This window comes from Myodes glareolus, chromosome 14 (assembly GCF_982192425.1).
Source record: "Myodes glareolus chromosome 14, mMyoGla1.1, whole genome shotgun sequence".
In the NCBI taxonomy this organism is placed as follows: Eukaryota; Metazoa; Chordata; class Mammalia; order Rodentia; family Cricetidae; genus Myodes; species Myodes glareolus.
Window position 1 is genome coordinate 72,000,750 of NC_142039.1, and position 25,212 is coordinate 72,025,961.

A 25,212-nucleotide genomic window follows, 5' to 3' on the forward strand; every position below is an offset into this window, starting at 1 on the left:
CGGGGGTGCAGGATGTGGGTTCACATCCTCGGGAGTGCAGGATGCAGCTTCAGATCCTCGGGGGTGCAGAATGCAAGTTCACAAACTCCCCCCCCCCGCCTCCATTCTACCCTTATAGCTGGGGAAAACGGGGTTTTTGACACTTCTGGGGGAAATTTATGAGTTTTGAGTGAAATGTTCAGCTCAAGATGGTCTCCTTCTTCCTTGGGGGATACTTGGGGCTCTGGGGTTGGGATGCAGGGAGGATTCTCTAGGTGGTCTCTGTTTTATTCTCTGGGTTCCTGGAACAAATCTGCTGATGGCTTAGCCGCCTGTGCAGGGCGGCAGTCTCATCCACTTGAACAGTGTGCTTCTGAGCCTCAGCTCTCCCATCCCTACAGTGAGAATAATCATACACAACCGTTAGTGAATTCTTCATGGGGTCAGTGGGAGGCTCTGACTCTCTCCCACAGATCATACTTAGTGCTGCCTGATGCCCAGAAAATTTGTTTCTTCTCCTTTCTCCAAGGTGTTCCTTGATAGAGCCCAGCTCTCCCGGGACTGCCCATCTCACTCCAGGTGAGCCCTCCTCAGGGTCTGCCTGCAGGAGTGAGTACTTATCTCACACAACTTTACAGACAAGCCAAGGGAAAGCACCCAGCTGGCAACTGGTTTTGATGTGGCAAAGGGTTTCAGTTTATGTTGCTCAGTTCCTCTCCTCTAGCAGTAGCTTGTGTCGTCGGGCTGAGATCATCCCCAACCCCTGGCATCCTCCCTTGCCTGCAGTCCTGCTGAGGTGAGGGCAGACTGCAAACCACAGAGAGTAATGTGACTCAGAAAGCCCAGGTGCAGGGGAAGCCACCAGGGCCGCCATGTAGCCAGCCAGCCAGGGAGCTGCAGAAGTCTCCGTTCCTCCTGGAGATGACCCAGAGCCAGGCAGGATGTAAGTGAGCCCCGAGCTGGAGCAAAGCTGTTTTGTTCATGCAGGTCGCCAATCCCTTATCACCGCCCTGAAACCCAAACAGCTCCGCCAACTCAAGGTTGTTGTGACTCATTTGGCTGTAAACCTTGACTGCTCTGTGTGAATGTTCTCTGGTTTCGCTGCAGAATATTGATGCATTTAATCGCAGAATTGTGCTCCAGGCCCTGCTAGGGGTGTTACATAATGTGGCCCATGAATTGTGCATTAACTTTTGAAAGGACTAAAATGCTTGAAATCTGAACCCTGCCTGACCCTTGCTTTCTGCATAAGTGGGTGGCTCTCTGGATAAGTGGGTGCGCACTGGGCTGTGGTGACCCATTCGCCCCTCAGGCTGTGGTCAGAGGACGAAGCATGGAAATCTTACCTAGACAGAAGAACAACAGAACAGGGCAGGCAGAGCAATGGGTTGACAAACAGAGCCAGCTGGAAGTGGCTCTCTGCTCTAAGTTTTCCTCAGCTGAGGGAACTTGGGAATATCTCCAACCTAGAAAGCTTCCATGTTCATGCTTATAAAAAAGGAAATACTAGTGTCTACTTCCCACCAATCCTGGGTGATTAAATAAAGTTCTCCCTCCTGGTCCAATCAGAGACGATGCCCCACGTGAAGTGCTCAGCACTAATGATTATTTTAAGTCTGTGGCTTACTAGACCTCATCAGCATTTCCTGTGTATCACACTTTGAGTGGTAAATTTGGAAGGGGTGGGGAAAGGCTTTGGGGGATCCACAGGCCAGACAGCAGGCATGACACACATACGCAGACATGCTCCCTATTCAATGCACTGTGTGGAGGCAGGAGCCTAGTTCTGGAAGCTTCACACATGAAGACCGAACCCATGGTTCCCACATACCTCTGATTCAGTAGGTGGGGGAGGAGAGGACCATTCTCTCTGTCAAAGACTCTCACCCTGTCCTTGATCCTGTGTCCGCCAGTTCTTCAAACAAGCCTGAAGTCTTTTCCATCCCAGGTAGGCAGATAGCATAAGCTGACCCTTGACCCGACTAGGGGTGTTGCAAAGATACCCATAGAATGTTCTGCGTCCAGTCTATCCACCAGGCATGCATACTCCTGACTCAGTGGTGCCCTTGCATCTGGAGAGCCACCATTCAAACTGTATGCACAGGGCACCTGCTCCATGAGCTCCGTGCTAGTATAGGAGTGGACAAACTGAGTCCATGGAGCGAGCAGCAGACACTGGAGTGGGTATGTAGAGGGTCATAGTGAGGGGTATGGGGTTTGCACCTTAGGGTTTGCTGACTGACACGTGGTGGGTGCTCCCGGAACAGCACTGTGTAAACAGACCATGTGGATCCCATTCGTCTTTCCCCCAAGCTCCACCCTGAAGCCCATGCCCTGCGACTCAAATCCAGGCCTGCTGCCAGCCCTTTGCATTCTTATATATGCCACGCCCATGTTATGTGTGTGTGCACATGTGGGCATGTGCACACGAGTGGAGACTTATATGTGTGTGCATGTAGGCAAGTGCACATGAGTGGAGGCTATGTATGTGTGTGCATGTGGGCATGTACACATGAGTGGAGGCTATGTATGTGTGTGCATGTACACATGAGTGGAAGCTATGCATGTGTGTGCATGTGGGCATGTGTGCATGAGTGGAGGCTATGTATGTGTGTGTGCATGTGGGCATGTGCACATGAGTGGAAGCTATGTATAGGTGTGCACATGGGCATGTGTATATGAGTGGAGGCTATGTATGTGCGTGCATGTGGGCATGTGCATGTGAGTGAAGACTATGTATGTATGTGCTTGTGCACATGTGTGGAGGCTATATATGTGTGCGCATGTGGGTATGTGCACAAGAGTTGAGCCTATGTATGTGTGTGCATGTGGGCATGTACACATGAATGGAGATGCTCTTGGAGGGCAGAGGCACCAGATTCCCTAGAGCTAGAGTGATGGATGGCTATGAGGCTCCTGACAAGGGTTCTGGGAACTGAACTCTGCTCTGGAGGAGCAGAAAGAACTCAGAACCACTGCTACACGTTCCCAGCCCCCATACCTGCATTCCCAAGGAGTCTCTCAGCCCTTGGACTCACCAAACAAAGGCCCTTCCCATTTTGGGTCCACAGTTTGTTTCACAGGAACAAAAGCCCTTGGTAGTGCACAAGTGCCCTGTGCTTCCCCCAGGCAGCTCTTGGCCTCTGCTGCTGTCACCTGTCAGATTGTCCCGCGTGGCTGCTCACCTATGGACCAGCCAAGGCTCAAGCCTTGAGTTCTGGGTTCAGGCTTATGAACATGCTTATTACTGAGTTTGATCCATTCCACCTATGACAACATTCGAAGCTCTATTTGTTCCGAGCAGCAGGAATGAATAAGGAAGGAGAAAACACCTGGAGGCAGCTTGTATTGCTCCCTCCCCGTGGATCTTTATTCCCAAAGCAAACGTGGAACAAAAGAGCACAACTGGCTTTGATCTAGAAGAGCTGAGTTTATTTCTTTATTATAACAATTAAAAAGGAAAGGCTTTATAAATTCAATAAATAGAATAAATAATGTTCATCATCACGCTTGTTTCAGCCTTAGCATCCTTGCCTTCTGGAACATCGTCTGGAGACTCTTCAAAAATGACAGCGTGTTGCCTGCTGTGGTCTGGTTGCATGGCTTTTCACAGGAGAAAAACTGCAGAGAGGGACGAGGGCAAGAAAGAGTGAGCAGCTGCAGTGTACACCTAGCAACCGCAGGACTATTGTCCCCAAGCCTTGAGGACAGGCTGATGGGCAGGGGAGAGAGGAGTGAGATGTGGGGAAAATAGCAAGGTGATCCTAGACAGACGGTGTAGCGGGTTAGTCTGGGGTCAGGATTCCAGGAGTCTACATGCCTCTCTCTCTCTCTCTCTCTCTCTCTCTCTCTCTCTCTCTCTCTCTCTCTCTCATACACACACACACACACACACACACACACACACACACACAGCCTTAAATGTGATTAGGGAAAAAATCTTTTCTCAGGATTCTTTAAAGACTAATTATCTGTATACTTTTTATCTCCCCTGCCACATCCTTCCAAGATCACTTTATAACACAGTAGTTCTGAGTGAGACTTTGGGTTCACATAGACCAGAGTTTAAGTCCCAACTTGGTCTCTTATTAAACACAATCTCATCAGGAAAATAACTTTCCTGGGTATCACTGTCCTCCTTTAGCAGGGGTGACAGAGTTAAAATTGGTCCTCAGACAGCGCAGGTGGCACAGCCAGAACAGATGCCACAGTGGGCATAGATATATGACCAGCCTGGCCAACCACAGCACTTCAGACTGCTGGTGCTGCACTCCTATGAACACCAAGGCCCAGGGAGAAAGGGCGGTGGCCCCCCACTGGCCCAGGAACAAGGCACGTGCTGATAGACTGCAGGGGAGGTGTCAAGTACCTACCTAGACCTTGGTGTCTTATTACAAACCTTTTGGGCCATTCAGCAAGCAAACAAACCCTGACTTAAAGGTTGCCACATCCTAGGTTAGTCCATGGAGTCTTTAGGTGGCCCAGTGCTGTGTGGGCCATAGTCTGACTCCCTGGAGTGTAGCTTTTGGTTATAGCAGGGTGAGTTCCAGGGCCCCCGACTCTAACTACCGGCCTTTCTCATTGGCTCAGAGATGAGCGGACGGTTTTCATTGGCTCAGAGATGAGCGGACGGCTTTTCTCTGCTGCAGCTCTGACCCCAAGGATGTACTCTTTGATGCCAGCATTCACACGGAAATCAGTTGTCACACACGAACACAGAACTCACCGGACACTTGTTGCTCTTTAGGCTTTCAACTGTCCTTTTCAACTGATTGAAAGAAACAGAGAAAGCTGTTCCCTGTGTGGCATTGGTCACCTGTGACAGTCCCTCCTGGAAGCACGGTGTGGTACAATCATCCTGGTAAATGATAAGGACTTGTGAAAAGGGTTCATGAGAACTCTCTGGGACACCTTTGAGAAAGAATCGCCAAGAGAACTTTAAGGAGCAACTTAATTTAACCAGGGTCACCCAGACTTGTGCTATTTTTGCATCTGTTTCTTGACACTCTAGGAAATGAAGTTAAATAATTTAAGGTGAGCCGTTTTCGCAGCGACACTCAGAAGGAGATTCTATCCAGGAAACGTGGGCCTGCGGCCCCACAAAGGCAGCCCGGCATTTTCCATGCACCTGCTAGCCCTGTCCAGGTCCAGTGGTTGCAAGTTTGAAAGGACAAAAAAGGAAAAGCCTTTCTCACATCAGCTGAAACAGGCCATTGGATAGGGCTTGTGTTTCAGACAAGCTAAAATCCTGCCCTGAGAAAGGAGAGAATAGCTGGACCCTTTCCTAACCACATCTGACCGCCACAGAGTTCCAAGCTCAGCTTCTCCCAGGTCAGGCTTGCAGGCTGAGCCTTGCAGTGGCCCCAGATCTGGCTGACTGTGCTCTCGTCCTAACCGAGAGCTGGAGTGGGACCCGAGCCTCCCTGCTCCATCCTCGCGGTCACAGTGCTAGCTGCTCTCTCGGGGTCCCAGCACCAAACTTGGATACTGTCCTCCCAGAGGATAGTTGGAGCCATTTGTCAGTCATTGAAAACCCGCAAGGAGATGGAGGAAGAGGAAGAGGTGAGGGCAGGGAGAAGGAGGAGAAGGAGAAGGGAGAGGTGTGTGTGACGTCTGGACAGTCCATGCCTGATGCTGTTCTTTTGTTCCACAAACCTGGAGCCATCGGCAGACGAATCAGAGAACAATAGCCATCGTTTTCACGTTGTACATGGCCATTTATCCCAAAAGATAGTCAATAGTTTTTAGACTCTGAAAAATATTCAAATTTCTCAAGTGCCATGGTGCTAACTTAAACGTATAGATATGTATAATATAGTGTATATATATATACACACAGATAGATAGATAGATAGATAGATAGATAGATAGATAGATAGATAGATAGATAGATTATAGATAGATAGATAAAGTTTCAAAGGTCTATACTATAACAGTTACATTTAGGTAATAATTTAAAATTTAGAATGTGAAGTAGCTTGTGTTATTTTTCTTCAAAGCTTGAACAACGACCCAGTGCTCTTTTTTAGCTGTACTTACCGATGGGATGGGAAGACACAGACAGCTGGTCACCTGCAAGGGAGAAATCACAGCATGAACATTCCAACTGTGAACTTTAAGACAGGCTGGGGAGGTTCTTAAGGAATCAGTCACTCACGTTGCTGTTGCAGCTGCATTTTGAGGGTGGGTCGTCCTGCAGCAGGCAAAGAGAAGATAATCCAGAATGAGTAGAGAGCCCTTCCTAACCCTTCAGGGATGGCTCACATAGTTGCCAGCTCTCCCCAGCCCCATAAATCTACCTTCAGCTTCCGGATAAGGAAGTTGGTGTTTATGATCCCCATGTAGGTACTGCATTTCGAGCTCAGCACAGAGCCCACAGCACTGAAGAGCAGGGCAGAGGCAAGGATGGAGGCCACAAGCATCTTGGCAGGAGTCTGGAGCTCAACCTACTGGCACCTTCCAGGCTAGCCGTATTTAAAGCTCTTCAAACCGGGAAAAACCCTGACATCAAACTGATACCCAGTGCCCACTTTTTCTCTGTAAGTTGAGGCCGATTGATATTGAAAACCAATCAGTCTGAGTCACTTGACAAAGGCTGCTTTGTGCCAGGAAATACCGTTCCTCAGAAAGGATGCTTTTCAAATAGTTGGGTTCTGAAACGCCGAAGGAAAAGTTAAAGATCTGCCCCCACCCCCTTGAAAGGCAGGAATTCTGGTTGTGAGAATCGGGGCGCTTTCCATGAAAGCCCCAATCTGTGTTTCCCCCTTCTCATCAGTGGAAATGCTGACAGACACTCACGGTATTGTACTGAAGGGGTCACGCTGGGGATATCAGGGGGAAGCAGGGCACCCCTCTCACTTATTGGGGGTTTTCCTCTGACCATTGTAGCCTCAGTTTACTGTGCTTGATTGCTAGATGCTCAGAACCTCTCAGGCCTCTGCGAGAGGAGTGTGTGAGGGGCTGCTCCCTGTAAGCACAGGAATGCTGTAACTGTTCTTTACTGACCTTGGCCTTGAGGGTCCTTGGACTCTACAGACCCTGTGCAGCACTGGGTAGCATCAGGTTAAAAATACAAACCAAGACAGTACTAAAACAGGGCCCTACCTAGTACCTAGAGTACTTACAAACTATCAGTCCCCATCCTAGGTACTTTATGGTAAATAAAGCCATCAGGTGAGATGGGTATTAACTTGCCAGCCTCATTTCTACCCCTTAAGCCACTGTATACATCTTAGTGGCCAGGTTTCCTAGTGTGGCTTTGTCCATCGACCTCTAATGCAGTTATACTCATCACTATGACTGGAGAGCAGACTCTCTGAGATCCACTGGTATAAATACTACAGTTGTCCTCAGTATTTTACACACAGGGAGACCAAGGCACAGAGAAGCAAGTAATTTCCCCAAAGTCATACAACTAGGAATATGGAGAAAGTCCTAAGTACAGGCATTTGGGGGGTGCAGCCAGCTTTTCATCTCCCTGTTAACCAAGGCAGCTAGCTTTTGGTCTCTTTGTCTCTTGCCTCTATTTGGAGCCTTTTTATAAAAATACTTATTTATTTTGATTTTATATATGTAAATGTTTTGTGTGCATGTATACGTTCACCACATGTGTGCAGTTCTCATGGATATCAAAGATATCCATGGATATCTTCCCATGGTTCTCATGATATCATTGGCTCTCCTGGAATCGGAGTTATAGATGGTTGTGAGCCACCATGTGGGTGCTGGGCATCAAACCCAGGTCCTCTGCAAGAGCAGTCAGTGTTCTTAACCTCTGAGTCATCTCTCCAGCCCATCTTAGGAGCCTTTGGGTTCCTTGCTTCAGTGAACTCTAACTTCCTACTGATAGGCTGTATCACGCTTGGACTCCCTCCCTCCGTCTCACTGTGTCTTCGTACTTACTACCCAACATCTTTTAATCTCTCTTTTCCTCTTCCTCTCCTATATCCTAGGAATTATTCCACTTTCATCTACTGTGAGAACAATAGTCTTGCTTTCCACGTGTGAGAGATCCTTGCTTAGAAAGGACGTGGCATGTGGCTTATTTCACCGTAATGTCTTCCAGGTGTATCCATCCTGCCACAGATGACGGGGTTTCAGTTTTATGGTAGGACCATGCTCCATTGCGTGTGCACACATGACATATTTTCTTCTGTCTGTCTGTCACAGACTTGTAGGTTGATCCTGCATCTGAGCTGGTGTCCTAGTGCCATACTCCGAGCTGGTGTCCTAGTGCCACACTCTGAGCTGGTGTCCTAGTGCCACACTCTGAGCTGGTGTCCTAGTGCCACACTCTGAGCTGGTGTCCTAGTTAGTGCCACACTCCGAGCTGGTGTCCTAGTTAGTGCCACACTCTGCTGGATTGCTGGAGTCTTTAGATAATCTGATTTTCATTTCTGAAACCTCGACACTAAGAAGTCTGAACTGATCTACATTCCACCGGCAGTGCCTGAGTTCCATCCTTACGCTCACCAGTCAACATTTGCTATTTTTTATAATAGTGATTTTGAATTAGGTATCAAGTAATAGGAAGCAAAGAAATCAAATTACTTGCTTCAAAATGGCATAATATATAGATTTAAAAAAAAGCAGCTTCTACAAACTCTACCAAAAGAAACAGATAAGGGAATTCAGCAAAACTGAAGGATATAAAATCCTTCATAATCCAACATAAAAGCCAGCCGTATTGTACACACTAGTAATGAACTTACTCAAAAGACATGAGTAGGTGCTGTTAGCACGCTATAAACAACAGCGGCAACGCTGAAGCAGAAGAAGATAAGAGAAATGCTTTGGGATAAGTCAGGTATGGAAGTGCAAGCCCATAGCCCCAGCTACTCGGGATGCTGAGGCAGCAGGATGGATCAAACCCGGGAATTCAGGGCCAGCAGCAAACCAACCAACCAACCCAAAATGCCTAGAAATAAATTTAAGCAAAGAAGTAACAAGTCCTATAATGAAAATTGCAAAACACTGACAAAAAAACTTGAAGATCCTACATGCACATACAAGGGAAAGAGCATGTATGCTCATGGACTGTGAGAATTGATATATTTAAAATGTCTATACTACCCTAAGTAGCTTATAGATTCAATGAGGTTTCCACCCGAATACCAGTGGCATTCTTATAGAAGCAGGAAAAGTAAGTTCTATGTTTACTAAGTGCTTAGCAATTGCTGACTAAATGATTAGCATGTTTGTTCCTGTTAAAACTCATTAGACATAGGTATTATTAGGAATAACCAGCACACCATTCCCAGCAGATGATCATTTAGTATTGAACCTGAACATGAAGGCATCTGAGGAGTGAGTGGGGTGATGAGCAATCCTCACTGCTCTGAGCCCTTGTCGCAGGGCTTGCTCTCATCGAGGCTGCTCAAGGAAGGGCCGTGGGACTGGGACTCCCATTCTGTACAGTGCCACCCCTCGCTCTCAACACACACATATGCACACACACTCGGCCCTGAAAGAGGAGCAGACCCAGGGTGTAAGCCCTGCAGTTGAACACCATCGAAACAGCAGGCACTGTCCAAGCCATGTGCAACTTTTGAAGCTTGACTTCTAGGATTTTCTCAGCATCAAAATGCAAGTATGCAAATAACAGGCAGGAAACACGCCCAACTCTAGAATGACTCACTGACATTAGCTACCAGGGAGGCCGGGGAGCAAAACGCAGGCCAAGATCCAACACAGATAACACCTTTAGCAATAAGTGATGGGAGACACTAGTCAACCATTTATTTTGTTCCAAAGATAAAGCTTAGCATACTTATTGTGTGATTAAAAAGCTCATGTGTCATGGATTGTTTATCAAGGAATACAACAAAATGGTTATTTATTCTAGGAAAATACAACACAAAATGACCAAAACATTTTCTTGTTTTAAAATAACAAAATTTCCAAGCCAAAAAAAAATCCACATTTTAAACAGAAAAGAGATAACAAATTCCTAGAATCTTCTAGCACTAATTTCTTCACCAAATAGAAATTTCTAGGTCAATATTTCTTATCAGTTATGATGGGGGTAAGGCTCCTCTGGATGCATTTTCCCCCTGAAGAGGTTGATTTTTAACACCATTGACCACTGACTGCCCCAGAATCTCTCCTAAGCCTCTTCTTCTTTTTCTGACTCAGTGGCATGGAACATTCTTCCCTGTTTACCTGACACAGAGTTCTCCCTAACCTGAGACCCAAGGTCCATTCTTCCTCTCCTCACTCCCTACCTCTGTCTAATAACCCCCAGCTTACCTTTGTAAATGGGGCTCACACAGCCTGAGTCAGCATAGTCTGTCTGTACTTGAAACTTGCCCCATTTCTCAGACACTGTAGGGACCCCCTTGGCTCTGGCCGATTTATTGCCATCCATGTGGCTCACAGAAGTGATGACTCTTGTGGTCCCTGGAAATCTTAGAATCACTCAAACCTTTCATTGTATAAAGTTGTATTAAGCACTGTTTCATACTGGATCACACTATGGTTTCTCAACCATTTAAAACTCTGTTTTTATATGGAAAACCAGCTATATCTATATGGAAATAGATGCTGAGGCGTTGTCTTAGTCACAGAATCTGCAGCTTGAATGGAATATAGCAACTCCCAAAGCTTGTGTGCTTGTGGACAATGCCAGGATTCAATCCCCATTTCTGTTGACCCATTCCACACAACTCATATCCCAAGACTGCTTAATGTCATCAAAAAAGTAGTGTGTCCCTTTAGGGCACAGGTAGCTTTCGCTGTTGATATCACAGAACCTTGAGTCACTCAAAAGGGAAGACTCTGGGTGTGACTTGGGGGAATTATCTAGGCTAATTGAGATGAGAGGACCCATCTCATTCCAGGGGTTGAGGGGTCCTTCCAGAGGACCAGATTCCCAGCACCCACAACCGTCTGTAACTTCAGTCCCAGGGGATCTGAGGCCTTCTTCTGAGGCCTGGCTTCTTTTGATACCAGTCATGAATGTGGTGTACAGCCATACATGTAGGCCAATACCCACACATATAAAATAAATAAATATTAAAAAATGCTTTTTAAAAACTGAGCCTTGAGCACAAGGAGCCATCACTTGTGACTTCAGGCTCAGTGTGGCCCACTGGCTTCTTCTTCCTTCTGCCATGCCACTCCAATCAGGATGAAATTTATCCCCTGCCCCCCGAAAGGCAAAACAAACCCTTTCTTCTTTACCATGTTTTGTCACAGTGAGGTAGAGATAATTGTGTTGCTGTCCCAAAGTTGTCATCACAACATCCTAGCAACTTGAGGAAAGATAGATTGATTTCAGCTCACAGTTTGAGGTTACAGTCCCTCACGGTGAGAAGGCACAGGGCAGAAACAGTGACTGGACACATTGTATCAGTGACTGAACACACTGTATCAGTGACTGGACACATTGTATCAGTGACCAATTTACCAGTAACTAAGCACATTGTATTTGTGACTGGACACATTGTATCAGTGACCGATATACCAGTAACTAAGCACATTGTGTCAGTAACTGATGTATCAGTAACCAAGCATATTGTATCAATGACTGGACACATTGTATCAGTGACCGATATACCAGTAACTAATCACATTGTGTCAGTAACTGATGTATCAGTAACCAAGCATATTGTATCAATGACTGGACACATTGTATCAGTGACCAATGTATCGGTAACTAAGCACATTGTATCAGTGACTGGACACATTGTATCCACAGTCAGAAGACAGAGAGCCATGTCTGCTAGTGCCCTCCCAGCTCTCTTCTACTTAGCCCAGGATCTGAGCCTAGGGAATGTGCCACCCACATTTAGGGTGGGCATTCACATGTTAATTAATGCAATCTAGAAACTCCCTCATAGATGTCTAGAGATTTGTCGAGGTGAATCTAAATCCCATCAAGTTGAAAATCAGTATGGACGATCACAGGTCTGTTTCCCGACTGTAGTCTGCTCTAGTGAAATGTCTGTTCACACTGGTGTTTCCAAGATTTTATTTCTTTAACCTTCTAAACGTCTTAACAGATGATAGAGAACACATGCCTACCTTTTAATTTCAGCTCTAAGGACCCAGTATAGGTTCTCTCACGTGATGAGCTAGTTAGTATATTCCCAGCACTTACTATTCATTCTTACAGAACAGTTTAGATCATTGTAAACATATCTAAATTGTCCTTAAGATGTATCTGATGAGCCCTCCACTAAATACTAAGTTTTATAAACTTGCTCTTTTATTTCATACAAGTTCCATGCATTTTTTATGAAATTTCTTTCTAGGTTCACCTATTCATTCAACAGTATTTATTGAGGACTTATATCCTGATCGTTATTCTGGTCTCCCGTGATAAAGAAGTGAACGAGAACCACATTCCTGGTGTGTGGAGCCTACATTTTAGAAAGTACAGAAAGACAATGAGAAACAAGTAAAAATAAAAATACTGGCACTGTGTCAGTGGAGAGATGAGCCGAGGAAGACAAACACCAGCAAGGAGGTGGGATGGGGAGGAGAGCAGAGCTACACAATAGCTCTGGCCTATTGTGAACCGGTGAAAGCCTCTCTAGTGATGGTGATTTGGACAGAGGCTCAAAGACAACAAGTGGGTGAGTCACACCGAGAGCTGTGGAAGAGCATTCTGGCAGGGGGATAAAGGACAGGAAACACAAAGGCCTCATGACTCCAGTGTACTTACCATGCAAGAGGGACAGACAACAAGGTAGCTAGTGTTTCTATGGGTTGATGCAAAGGGTTAGAGAAGTTATGGTCCAAGGCAAAAAGACAAATCTCAGAAAACCCTGCAGGCAGTGAGGATGAACTCCACACTCAACTCTGAGGAGGCTGGGAAAGACATGAGTTGGTCTGATCTTAGGAAGGCTCCTCTGGCTGTTACATGGAGAACAGCTTTGGCAAGGGACACAAGGACAGAAGACCAGATCCTTTACAGGTCACAAATTGTCCTTACAGTGTGTGTCTTCCAACTGGTTATTACTGATGTTTAAATGCAGCAGTTAGTTTTGCTGTGTAACAAGCAACCTCAATGCCTCACTAGCTTCTAATAATGTTCATTAACTTTACACACATCTAGGGCCTCTTGAGCTGTGTCTCCATGGTCTGCATTGCTCTCAGTACTACCATCCTCCAAGATCCTACTAGGATGACCCATTAAGTCCTCTTCCCAGCATTTAACTGCTTTTCTAATCCAAAGTCCCAAAGGCTTTCACATGAAAGAAAGAGAGAGAGAGAGAGAGAGAGAGAGAGAGAGAGAGAAAATACAACAGTGGCCTACCCTGACACCAACTTTTGTCTAAATTTCCTTTCTTAGGTATTTTTCTATTGCTGTAATAAGACACCATTGACAAGTAGAGCCCCACGCTTAAAACACGTTGTTCTACTGAGTTTTCATAGCACCCTGGGAGGTACTATAAGGGGTCTTTAAAGTATAGTAGTGATGGGTATAGACCTGGGCCAGAGAACCTCTGCCACTTGTATATTTGTGACTTTATGCATGTGGAGGGGATGGTAGTAAAATCTGTATTACAGTGTGTCTCCGTTGAGCCCAATCATAGAGAGAGGATCAGTAAATTTGTACATATGAAGTCCCTACAACAGTGAGGGACCCACTCGCCACAATGGAAGTGGCTAATGCCCTTATCTGAGATGAGGAAATGGGGGCTTGAAAGGTCCAGTACCTTGAACAAGCTCACACAGCTGCTCTCAGAACACAGCCTACAGCATCTTGTAAAATTTGTCTTGGAGGTCACTCGGTCACACTCCTTTTGAGATTCATTTACTTATGTATATGTGTATGTGGGGGGTTGTATATGACTTGTGTGTATGTGTGTGTGTGTGTGTGTGTGTGTGTGTGTGTGTGTAGGAGATCAGAAGAGGGTATGGGGTCCCTGTCAGACATGGGTATTGGGAACCAAACTCTACTCATTCAGAAGAGCGGCAGGTACTCTTACCCACTGAGCCGCTCTAGCCCCTCAGTCGAAGGTTTAAAGTCTCTGTCTTCAGTTTCATCTCTCCTTCGGTGAAACTACTTTTGTTTTCTCTCTGCAGGAAACCCTTTGATTCTTTTTCTATACATGAACTTCTCTATGGAAACTCAGAAACTGCACCAGAAAGTGTTCAACTTTGGCTGTCCTTGGCTATTCCTGACCAGCATGAGGTTGGCTCATTTAATCTTGAGATCGCATTCTCTACTTTAATATTTTTTTTTAAAAAAAACCTTTTGGTTCTTTGACATCACAGGTATGTATTGTCAATGTTTTCACTCCTGATGTGCTCCAGTTGCTCAGCTGAGGTGGTCCTGCTGTTTCTCTGTGGCAAGGTGAATCATTTCCTTCCTTTCCCCATAAGATGTTCTTTGGAAGAAAGCCACTGCACACTGGGTGTTCTTGGGCAGTCACCAGCTGCTCCCTGCCCCCTCGATGACATCACGAATGGTTTAGAATTCTTACACTTGGGCGTTTGGCCTCCCAGTTTACCTGGTACCCATATAGATTAGTGGACACGCTGCATTTCATTTTATAATCTGATGATGTCTTACTTATTGCTCACATCACCCCAGGTTTGACCACCAAGAGCCTGTTGAGGTTGTCTTCTGTGTATCCTTTAAGTTCATCAACATGGCTTTTTTTTTTGAGAGTAAATTTTATTAAATTATAAAAGTTTCCATTTCCGCCCCTCTTCCCAACACCCTCCCACTCCCCCCACTCCCTCTCTTCCTCCCTCTTCATCCCTTAGGGCAGTCAGGGTTTCCTGCCCTGTGGGAAGTTCAAGTTCCTCCCCCCTCCCTCCAGGTCCAGGCAGGTGAGTATCCAAACAGACTGGATCCCCAAAATCCAGTATATGCAGAGGAAACAAGTCCCAGTATCATAGTCAATGGCTTTTCAGAAAGACTTCGGGCCAGCCACATTCAGAGAATCTGGCCACATTCCGAGAATCTGGTTAGATCACGTCCTCGTTCAGTCCCAGTCCAACTGGCCTTGGTAAACTCTCATTAGATCCGTTCCCTTGTATCAGTGGGTGATAGCATCCCTCGCAGTCCTGATTTTCTTTTTCATGTTCTTCCTCCTTCTGCTCCTCATTTGGACATTGGGGGGCTCAGTCCGGTGCTCCAATGTGGGTCTCCGTCTGTATCGCCGTCCTTCGCCAGATGAAGGATCTATGGTGATAAGCAAAATATACATCAGTATGGTTATGGATCACGGCCGGTTCAGGCATCCTCTCCTCTGTCCAGAGAACAATCTGGGGATCTCTCCTTGGACCTGGGATCCCATATATAATCAAGTCTCCTGTAAACCCTAAAATGACTCCCTTATTTGAAATATAATCTTCCCTGATCCCATATTCATCCTTCCTCACTCTCCCCACCCCAGGCCACCGAGCTTTCCCCATTCCTCCCCTACTCCCTTCTCTCTAACCCTCTCCCCTTCCAACAACCCTCCCACCCCCCCACCATGCACCCGAGGTTACCTGGGACTCTTGTCTATTTCCTACCTCCTGGCGGGTAGCTAAATAATCTTCATCAGGTTTATCTTCTTATTTAGCTTCTCTAGGATCACGAATAATAGGCTCAAAGACCTTTAATTATGGTTAGAATCCACTTATGAGTGAATACATACCGTGTTCCTCTTTTTGGGTCTGGCCTACCTCACTCAGTAAAGCATTTTCTATTTCCATCCATTTGCATGCAAAATTCAAGATGTCATTGTTTTTTACCGCTGAGTAAAACTTTAATGTGTATATGTTCCACACCTTTTTTAACCATTCTTCTATTGAGGGGCACCTAGGCTGTTTCCAGGTTCTGGCTATTACAAATAGTGCTGCTATGAACATAGTAGAACAAATGCTTTTGTAGTATGTTAGGGAATCTCTAGGGTATATACCCAAGAGTGGAATTGCTGGGTCCTGAGGGAGGTTGACTTCCAGTTTCCTGAGAAACCGCCACACTGATTTCCACAGTGGCTGCACGAGTTTGCATTCCCACCAACAATGGATGAGTGTTCCTCTCACCCCACATCCTCTCCAGCATAGGCTATCATTGGTGTTTTTGACTTTAGCTATTCTGACAGATGTAAGATGGTATCTCAAAGTGGTTTTGATTTGCATTTCCCTGATCGCTAAGGAGGTTGAGCATGACCTTAAGTGCCTTTTGGCCATTCGGATCAGCATGGCTTTTTAAATTTAGTAATCCCTCTCTTCCCCTCCCTCCTCTCTTCTCTTCTCTTCTCTTCTCTTCTCTTCTCTTCTCTTCTCTTCTCTTCTCTTCTCTTCTCTTCCCTTTTCTCCCCCCTTCCCTTCATTTTCTCCTCCCTCTACTTTTCCTCTTTCTCCCTCTCAGCTGTGAAGTATTTTATCACACTGTGTGAAGATGTGTCTCTGTCCTCCCTTGCCTACCTAAGGCACCTTCTGATGGTTTAATAAAGAGCTGAACAGCCAGTAGCTAAGCATGAGAGGACAAGCGGCACTTCTGGGCAGAGATAGGAACTCTGGGAAGACTATGAGGTGGGGGATTCACCAGCCAGAAGCAGAGGAAGTTGGATGTAAGGTTTTGAGGAGAGGTAATGAGCCATGTGGCAGAACATAGATTAATTTAAATGGGTTAATTTAATTTTTTTTTATTTTTGAGACAGGGTTTCTCCATAGTTTTTGGTGCCTGTCCTGAAACTAGCTCTTGTAGTCCAGGCTGGCCTTGAACTCACAGAGATCCGCCTGCCTCTGCCTCCCGAGTGCTGGGATTAAAGGCATGCGCCACCACCGCCCGGCTTTGGTTAATTTAATTTTTAAGAGGTACTTGGGAACAAGCCTAAGTGAAGGCCAAGCTGTCATGATTAATAGGTCTCTGTATGATTATTTGGGAGCTGGTGGTACAAAGAAGGACATGCTACCCCTCTCTTTTTCTCTTTCTTGTGCCATGGTACTCCAGGCTCATATTGTCTATTATTTTAGCCCCAGCTCTAGAAGCTTCCATGCCTCTGAGGAATTCTAGTTCCATTTACAAGGAAATGGCATTAGACACAAAGACAGCTCCAGGCATGCTCACTGCCATTGGTGTCCCACTGAGACTTGTCTTTGGTGACTGTTCGAACATGGTTTCCTTTCTCTGACAACCTGCCCTCAACTTATTGATGCAATGTAGCAGTAAGGATTATAATTAGCTGGGAAACATATAGGGGCTGCTCCTTCAGAAGAGCCATTTCACTGAGAGTCATTTGCATTGAATGGTCCATTTAAACTGCTGAGTATTTTACACCTCTGGTAATGTTTAGCTCTGTTAACGCAAATGGGGTTTTGCTCAGAAAGATAATAAAATCAGTATTAGTGGTTGAGATAACCTCCAATTGGGAATTGTGTAAGTCAAAATAATTTCTCTCTGTCCTTAACAAGAAGAGAGAATAATTTACATGTGTACTTTAAATTTTCCCCCATTTGTTTGGGGAGGGCTGTGCACACACTCAGAGACAAAACTTATGTTAGTTGATTCTCTACTTCTATCCTGTGGCCTCTGGGACTGAACCCAAGTCTTCAGTCTCAGGGCCCCCAGGTATAGCTTAGCAACTTAGAGACTGAGGACGGGGGCATAAGATCTGACAACTCCGTGTGTGGAATGTCACCCGCTACTGTAGACGCTGGAGGCCATTTGGCGTAGCAGCTCTCACAGGCCATATCATGGATATTGCTGATCTCAAGGACTCTTTCTTTTCCCACAGGACAGGCTCTGCCCTTTGATGCCATAAGGACACAACTTAAGAGCAAGGTTCATGGTCCTACTTGGTTCAGCCTCCAGCATCTTCTTTGGGTACTTGAGGTAGAAGATCTAAAAACACTGAATTTTGTTTCTCCTCACTTCCTCGTGACCTGATAGCGTTGTCGGGACCCTGGGGTTCTGAAGATGGCTCAGGTTTGGCTCTTAGCCCACCCTATAGTAGTGAGACTATGACAAGTTATTTGTGGGTGTGTACCAAGTCACTTCAAAACTAGAGATTTAAAACAACACCTGCTTACTGACACACAGTGTCACATAGTGTCACATAGTATCACATAGTGTCACATAGCGTATGTCTCAGAAATCAGACAGGGCTCAGCTGTATTCTGTGTTTTGGGCCTCTCACAAGGCTGCACCAACAAAGGGGGTGTGGTCCCATTCGAAGACCCCGTGGAAGCAGGACCTGCTCCCTAGCTTATGTGGATCTGGTTCCTCGTGGATTGCTGGACAGAGGACACCGAATCTTCTCTGAGTGTTGCCCGGAGGCTCATCTCAGTTCCTGTCATGGGCTTCTCTAATATGGCAACTGGCTTCATCACAGTGTGCCCACTGAGATGCAGTAGTGAGCATCGGCTAGTGGAAGTCACTGTCACCTATGCCCAGCACAGAAAAGACATCCCGCCACAGAGTCTGTCTCAGACTCCCAGGGAGGGGACTGCAGGAGTGTGGAACAAGCACAGGATGGGATCACATGGAAGTCTTAGGAATCTGCCCACTAGAGTTAGGGGTGGGACTCCATCTCAGAGTCTAGTGGGAGCATGTTTTCCTTCTGGTATGTTCTGGGCTGCTAGGAGGGAATATGTACAAACATGTGACTTAGTACACCTACTTAGTCTTCCACTATGAACCTTATTTTAAATACGATGAACTTCAAATAATGGATTTTTTCATAAGTTTGAAATATATAGGAAACTTGAAGTGACAAATTCCTGGGCTGGTGAGATGGCTTAGTCAGTAAAGTCACGTGCCAACAAGCCCGACGGCCTGCATTGGTGGATAAAAAGAAGTGATTCCTGCAAGCTGTCGTCTCACTTCCGCGAGCCTCCTGTGGCAGGTGTCCCCAGATGCTCCCATAAGTAAATAAAAAATTAAAAATTTTAAATTCCTTTTAAATGTTAAGCTCTAATAAGTAGTTTGCTAGCTAGTTAGTAAGTAAGTAAGTTAGCTAGTTATCTTTGAAACAAGACCTTACTATGTATCTCTGACTGACCAGAACTCACCATGGAGATCAGACTGACCTCAAATTCACAGGGAATCCACCTGCCTCTGTCTCATGAGTGCTGAAATTCAAGGCATGTTCCAGAGCTGATGTTAATTGGGCATTGCGAACTAGACTGGGGTCCTTTGGAAGAGCAGAAAGTGCTTTGAATTGCTAAGCCAGCTTGCCAGTCTCTAGAATTTAAAATTAAAAAGTCCAATCTGTTGTTCAATAATAATTCTTTTAGCTGTTTCTATAAGCTAGCTCTCAACTTAGGTATCACCCATGCACTGCCTCATTATGAACCCCACATCAGGTCTAGGGGGATGGTATTTTAATCACCTGATAAGATACTAGAGGAATAGATACAGAGGGTAAACAGCTTTTCAGTGTCTCGCCATCCAACACCCTACGAAACTCCCGCATGTTCCCACGAGTTGCTTGCCTTGCTCGGTTGCATCTTCCATCCCAAAGGCTCTGTATCTGGACAGTGTGTTGGGGTTAGAGTAGAATCCACTTCCTTATCTCTCTTCAGATCTGCTGACTCCCTCTGGAGTTGGCCCCAAAGACAAACTTTTGGCCTTGTTTTCTATCCCTACCTCTCACTGTGCTCCCTTGGACAGACTGCAGCCCAGCGACTCCCCACCCACCCCCGCATTGGCTCTATCTCAATTGGGTTCAATAGATCAGGGAGACAAGAAAAAAAATATCCACAGTGGCCACAGTCACAGTTGGGAGTTGAAGTCAGGATAGGTGGAGTGGATACCAGGATCTCAGAGCGAAGATGGGAGAGGCAGAAGGATGTGGGCATCTTTGACATTCCAGGATTTTACTTCACGGATGGAAACTAGGTATCTATCTCTGGTGATAGTCACTCCACCCCCAGTTTACCTGAGATACCGCGTGCACTGTCTGCCTCGCCCACAGCTGAGCATTTTAGTGTGTGCCTGAAAGAAGGCGAGTGTTTCCCAAGTTGATTTCAGAGCAAGATAGGCAAAGCAGAGAGTCACCCTGGTGTGTGTGATACCCAGTGAGAAGCAGACAGCGGGTCCCCTGGAGTGCTTGTACATGTTTCTCAGTAATCATGGGGACTCTCCAGTGGCCAGGATTCACTAGTACAGTCAGCTACTGGAGTTTCAGTTTGGCTCAACAAATACAGCATCTGCTAAGGATGCTAACACCGTCTTCCTTTAAAATGGTGTCATGAGTTTGTGAGTCTTCCCTGCCAGCGGTCCTCTCTGGTCAACTGAGTTGCTTTATGATCTGGAAAAGGCATTCCCAGTGTCTTTCAGGGACAATCTGAGAGTCTGGGTGAGTGTCTGTGGTCAGGAGCAGAGTATGTGTGGGACCTTGTACCTGTCGGACCTTCCAGCAACCCTTGATTCGGCTGCGCATCCCTCCCTCTGGGAACCTGCTGTCTGCTGGGCTCCAGTTTCCCCATGCCCATTCTCTGCCAGTTCCACCTGCAGCCTCATTTCTGTGAGCTCTGAGGCTCCTTCGCATTTTTCTGGAACTTACAAACACTGTCCTAGGACCCAGTCCCAATCTCTCTGTTCCTCTCTGGGATGACATAAAGTTCTCACCCAGTCCCCAGTGTTACTCGGTCACATGCCAAAGACTCATTCATATGATGTCTCCTGTCCTGACAGCTTCATGGACTAGAAATTCGTGTTACAAGTATGTTTCGGTATGAAAATAGCTTATTTTCTGTATTTGAAAAGAGTCAGATCACTCTCCAACCACTAAGATATAACAACAAGATAGAAAAGAATTCTTTAATTCCATCACTGTATGTAAGATTCCATATATAAGCCAGGTGGTGGTGGTACACACCTTTAATCCCAGCATTCGGGCAGATCTCTGTGAGTTTAAGGCCAGCCTGGTCTACAAGAGCTAGTTCCAGGACAGGCTCCAAAGCTATAGAGAAACACTATCTCGAAAACAAAAACAAAAACAAAACAAATCCCAAAAAGCAAACAAACAAACAAACAAAAGATTCCATATATAGATGGAAGATTGCCCTCCTGACTGGGATCTGAGCCTAGACGCCCCAGGTCAGAAATATGGAGTAGAAGGAATTCATTTTGGAACCCTACCTCTTCTAGTGCCAAGGGACTGTGAGGGGAAGAGCAGAATAGGGCAGAGGGAGACACTGGCTGACTGTCTTCTCTCTCTGAGCCTCCATCCAGTCAGGGGAGATATGCTACAGATCTTGAGAAGATGAGGAGAGAGCTTTTTATTTGTTTTGCTTTGAGGGCACCAAGAAGCAAATATCTTCCCCTCTAGTCATTGTGCCACCCACCTGGGTATTGGGAAAGAGGTGGTAACAGCACACCTGAGTACATCCAATGGTGCAGTCAGACAGAGACAGAAGGGAGCTGAAGCTAGATAAAGCTTCATTAATTTCTCTGAATTGGGATAAGAGTCAGAAACCCATGTAACAAAGGGTTTCGAGACCACATCTAGGTAGAAAGTTAACAGACATCTATAGATGAATACTTTGCATTGGTATGGATCTTAGTCTACTGATACAAATTTAAGGTCGACTTTGTTACACTGCTTGCTGGTACACTGTATGAGCTGGACATGCAGGACGGACAGAAAAGTGACTGCTGAACTTTCCAAAGAATGGGATGGTCCTTCACGGTCCCTGCTTCACAGAAGAAACTGCCAGACATTCTGCAGGACATAAAAGAAAGCAACTGATGAACTTTGCCAGTACAAGGCAGAACAGATCTTCAAGTTCCCTACTTCATGGAAAAGTCTGCCAGATACTAGGGGCCTGTAGGCTAAAGATGGATGCCCCAGTGTTACAGAAGAACTTTGGGTGGCTGTCCAGACAGCAAAAAGTATCTGTCAATTCTATAGTCTTGGGAAGTTGCTTACAATACACTTCAAAAGGCAATATTATGTCCTCTTGGAGTCTTTAATGGAGTTGAAGACAGATAGTTATAGTTTTTCCTTACTTATGATAAAAGATAAATTAGATATAAAACTTTAGATTTACAAAGATAGGATAGATGATAGAATATTTTTCTTAATTTGCCAAATGTAAATGGACTAAATACTGTAACTATAATTCTTGCTTAATAACTGCCTTGTATATGTAATTTTACTATGTTAATATTAAAACCTTCCTTTTTAATTAAACAGAAAAGGGGAAATGATATGGGATGTCCTTCTGTATATGTGTTGCTTTCATTGGTTGATGAGTAAAGCTATTTCGGCCAGAGGCTTAGCAGAGTAAAGTCAGGTGGGAAATCTGAACAGAGATAGATAGAAAGAGTAGGCGGAGCCAAGAAGATGCCATGTAGCTGCCAAAGGAGAAGGATACACCAGAACTGTACCAGTAGGCCACAGCTTTGTGATGATACACAGAATAATGGAAATGGGTTAATTCAAGATGTAAGACTTAATGAGAATCCTGAGATAATAGGCCAAACAGTGCTATAATTAATATAGCTTCTGTGTGATTATTAGGGTCAGGGTGGCCAGGAAATGAACAAGCAGTCTCTGCTTACAGATATCATATACAAGGGGCAAGGTACCTTGGTCTACAAACCTAGGAGCTGGTCCAGCTTGTATGGGGCTGTGCCAGTCAGGAATTTCCAGGGATTTCACCAGTCTTCATCAGATCACAGTAACCTCCCAGGTACAGCAAGGAATGTCAGAGGGCTGAGCAGTGAAGATCCTGAGTATGTGCAGGGAGAGGACCCAAACATGTATCACAACTCCTCCATGGGGTTCTGTGGGCACCCAGCAGCATAGGGAAGGAAGGAGGGCCAGATTGGACATTGGAGAGGTTGTGCCCTCCCTGACTGGAATATCCCAGACTGAACTAACTCTAGGCCCCTGCGCCCACCTTTTCCTAGTGGGCCAGGAATCATGGGACAATTCCAAAACATAGTTACAGTTTTGTACTTCTCAGATAATGTTTATCTTCAACTGACATAGGTACTACTTTGGCTTCTAACATGCTGCATTTTTAAAATGTGTAGCCTAAAAATATTTTACCATTTTCCTGAAAGGAAAATCCCAGTTTCCCTACCTCAGTCATGGTCACCACCACTCCCTGCAGCCTTAACGCCCACTTGGCTTCCTCTTTTCCCCTCAGCATGCACCTCTCATCCAACAGCAACTTCTACCCTGACACAGGCAGGATCTTCTGCTTCTCTGCTCTCCACAGTAACTGTCCTTGTAAACATCACTCAGCGTACTCCCTGGCCTTCACTCTGGAGGCCGCTTCCGCGTGCTGTGCCGTGAGCTATGAAAGAGAGATCTCCAGAGCTGGGGGTGACTCAGTTGGCAGAGTGCTTGCCTAGGATGCACGAAGTTCTCGGTTCAAACTCTACTACCTCATAACGCTGGGGATGGTGGTACATGCCTCTGATCCTAGCACTCGGGAGGTAGGAGCTGGAGGATCAAGGCCATGTGAGTCCAAAGCCAGACTGGACCACGTGAGACCCTCAGAAAACAACAAAACCCCTTCTTTCTACAGACAGTCATCCCCATGATGGACACAGGGCTTGCGGAGTGAGCAAGTCCTAGGTTTTGGCCCCTTCTTACCTGCTCTACCTGACATGACTATGGGACTGAACCTACGACAGCACAGCCAGCAGACTGGGCAAGTCCTAGATCTTGGCCCCTTTTACCTGCTATTCCTGAATGCCTTGTGTGGAACTGAACCTACGACAGCCCAGCCAGAAGCCTCCCCCGACAGGGATACCTGTGTAAACCAGGTTTCCTTATCCTGGTGAAGCTCCTCGGCTCAGAGGCCAAAGCTGCAGTTTCCCACCATGGCTTGCGGTGTCACACCTGACGTGGTCCCAGCTTCCTCCTCCAGCCTCATCAGTTCCCTCACAACCGGTCGCCTTTCCCACAAGATGATGCCCGTCCATTCTCTTTGCTCCTGCTGTTCTGTTCGGTGGGACTGAAATAAACAGCCTGGCTCTTTCCAGCCACTCAGGACTGGCTGAGATGCCATGTCCTCAGGACAGACTGACCTAAACGGCACAGTTAATCCAATCCTCCTTTGGCACCCTCTATTATATTACCTGGTTTGTTTCCATAGTAACGTTTATCAGCCTCTAAAATCATTTCCCCATTCATTCATCTGTTTGTATTTCATTTCTTCCTCTTTTTCTTCCACAGAAGTAAAATCTCCAGAGTCAGGAAAGCGCCTGGCCCACTCTTACTTTCAGAGTCTTGAGCAGTGAATGGCACACATTGTTGGACGGATGCTCGGCTAAAGGATCCGTGGTTCAACTTGCGTATGCTGCTATTGTGCACATCTCCCAACAAGACCACAGGTGGCTAGCTGGCAAAGTCAAGTCTTTAGAATTTCTCAGAGATGCTATGACGTGCAGCGAGAGACACATAAACAGAAGGATAAATGCCAGGAAATGAAAAGCAATTTGCTGGACAGTGAACTCTGCACTCCTCGTGCCCCCTGAGTTACACAACACAGCAGATTGATGCTAACACCAACACCAACGCTGGCACTCATCCAAGGTCATGGCTCAGTCTTCCAGCATCTCAGAAGTTAAAAGGAGTTACATTATTAAGTGCTTGGAATATGAAACCATTAAAGAAAGTTTATTTATTTACTTGTATGTGTGTGTGTGTATGTACACGTGTATGCACATGTGGACACCATGGCACACGTGAAAGTCAGAAGACAACCTGTAGGGTTCATCTACCATGTAGGTCTCCAGAATCAATCTCAGACCATCAGCTTTGGTGGCAAGTATGTTTAGCTGCTGAGCCATCTCACCAGCCTTATAAGAAAATAGCTTTTGTTTTGTTTTGTTTTGGTTTTTTTTGAGACAGGGTTTCTCTGTAGCTTTGGAGCCTATCTTGGAACTAGCTCTTGTAGACCAGGCTGGCCTGGAACTCACAGAGATCTGCCTGCCTCTGCCTCCTGAGTCCTGGGATTAAAGGCCTGTGCCACCATCAGTCAGCAAGAAAATAGCTTTAAAACTCATTTATGACTGAAGTTATGTTTCTTTTCAGTATGTCCCCTTGAACATTGTTTTTACAAAAAGAAAATCTCATTTTTATTTAATATTTACAAGTTTATTGAGGCTTATTAATTGAGCAGTACATGATATACCATGAAGAATGTTGCTACAGTTGTGGATGAGTATTTTCCCAGGCTGTGGTACTCTATAGGTATTTAGTATACATAGTTGTTTGGATGAAAAACACTATTTTAGTATACTTTATGTAGCATAAACAGTAGTGAAATGTTTTCTTCTTTCCTTGTTTATAGTGTCTGCATACAAACCGA

General features: G+C 45.7%; 1 protein-coding gene and 1 long non-coding RNA gene across 3 annotated transcripts; one reads left to right on the forward strand and one right to left on the reverse strand.

The window, feature by feature from the left end:
- Window positions 1-3,411: 3,411 nt before the first annotated feature.
- Window positions 3,412-14,372, reverse strand: Il9 (interleukin 9). Of its 2 annotated transcripts, XM_048447564.3 has the most exons (5): window positions 6,279-6,436; window positions 6,137-6,172; window positions 6,019-6,051; window positions 4,706-4,837; window positions 3,412-3,600 (listed from the first exon to the last, which is right to left on the reverse strand). In XM_048447564.3, the coding sequence occupies exons 1-5, from the start codon at window positions 6,399-6,401 to the stop codon at window positions 3,484-3,486; spliced, it is 441 nt and encodes a 146-aa protein (XP_048303521.2). In that variant the 5' UTR covers window positions 6,402-6,436; the 3' UTR covers window positions 3,412-3,483. The 2 variants fall into 2 exon arrangements, 1 of the variants encoding a protein (XP_048303521.2); XR_015734951.1 differs by lacking the exons at window positions 3,412-3,600; window positions 6,279-6,436 and adding an exon at window positions 13,917-14,372 and having other exon boundaries at window positions 4,793-4,837.
- Window positions 14,373-18,087: 3,715 nt separating this feature from the next.
- Window positions 18,088-24,529, forward strand: LOC148119914 (uncharacterized). Its single transcript, XR_015734952.1, has 2 exons — window positions 18,088-18,801; window positions 24,075-24,529. It is a non-coding gene; the product is annotated as an uncharacterized LOC148119914 (long non-coding RNA).
- Window positions 24,530-25,212: the final 683 nt, after the last annotated feature.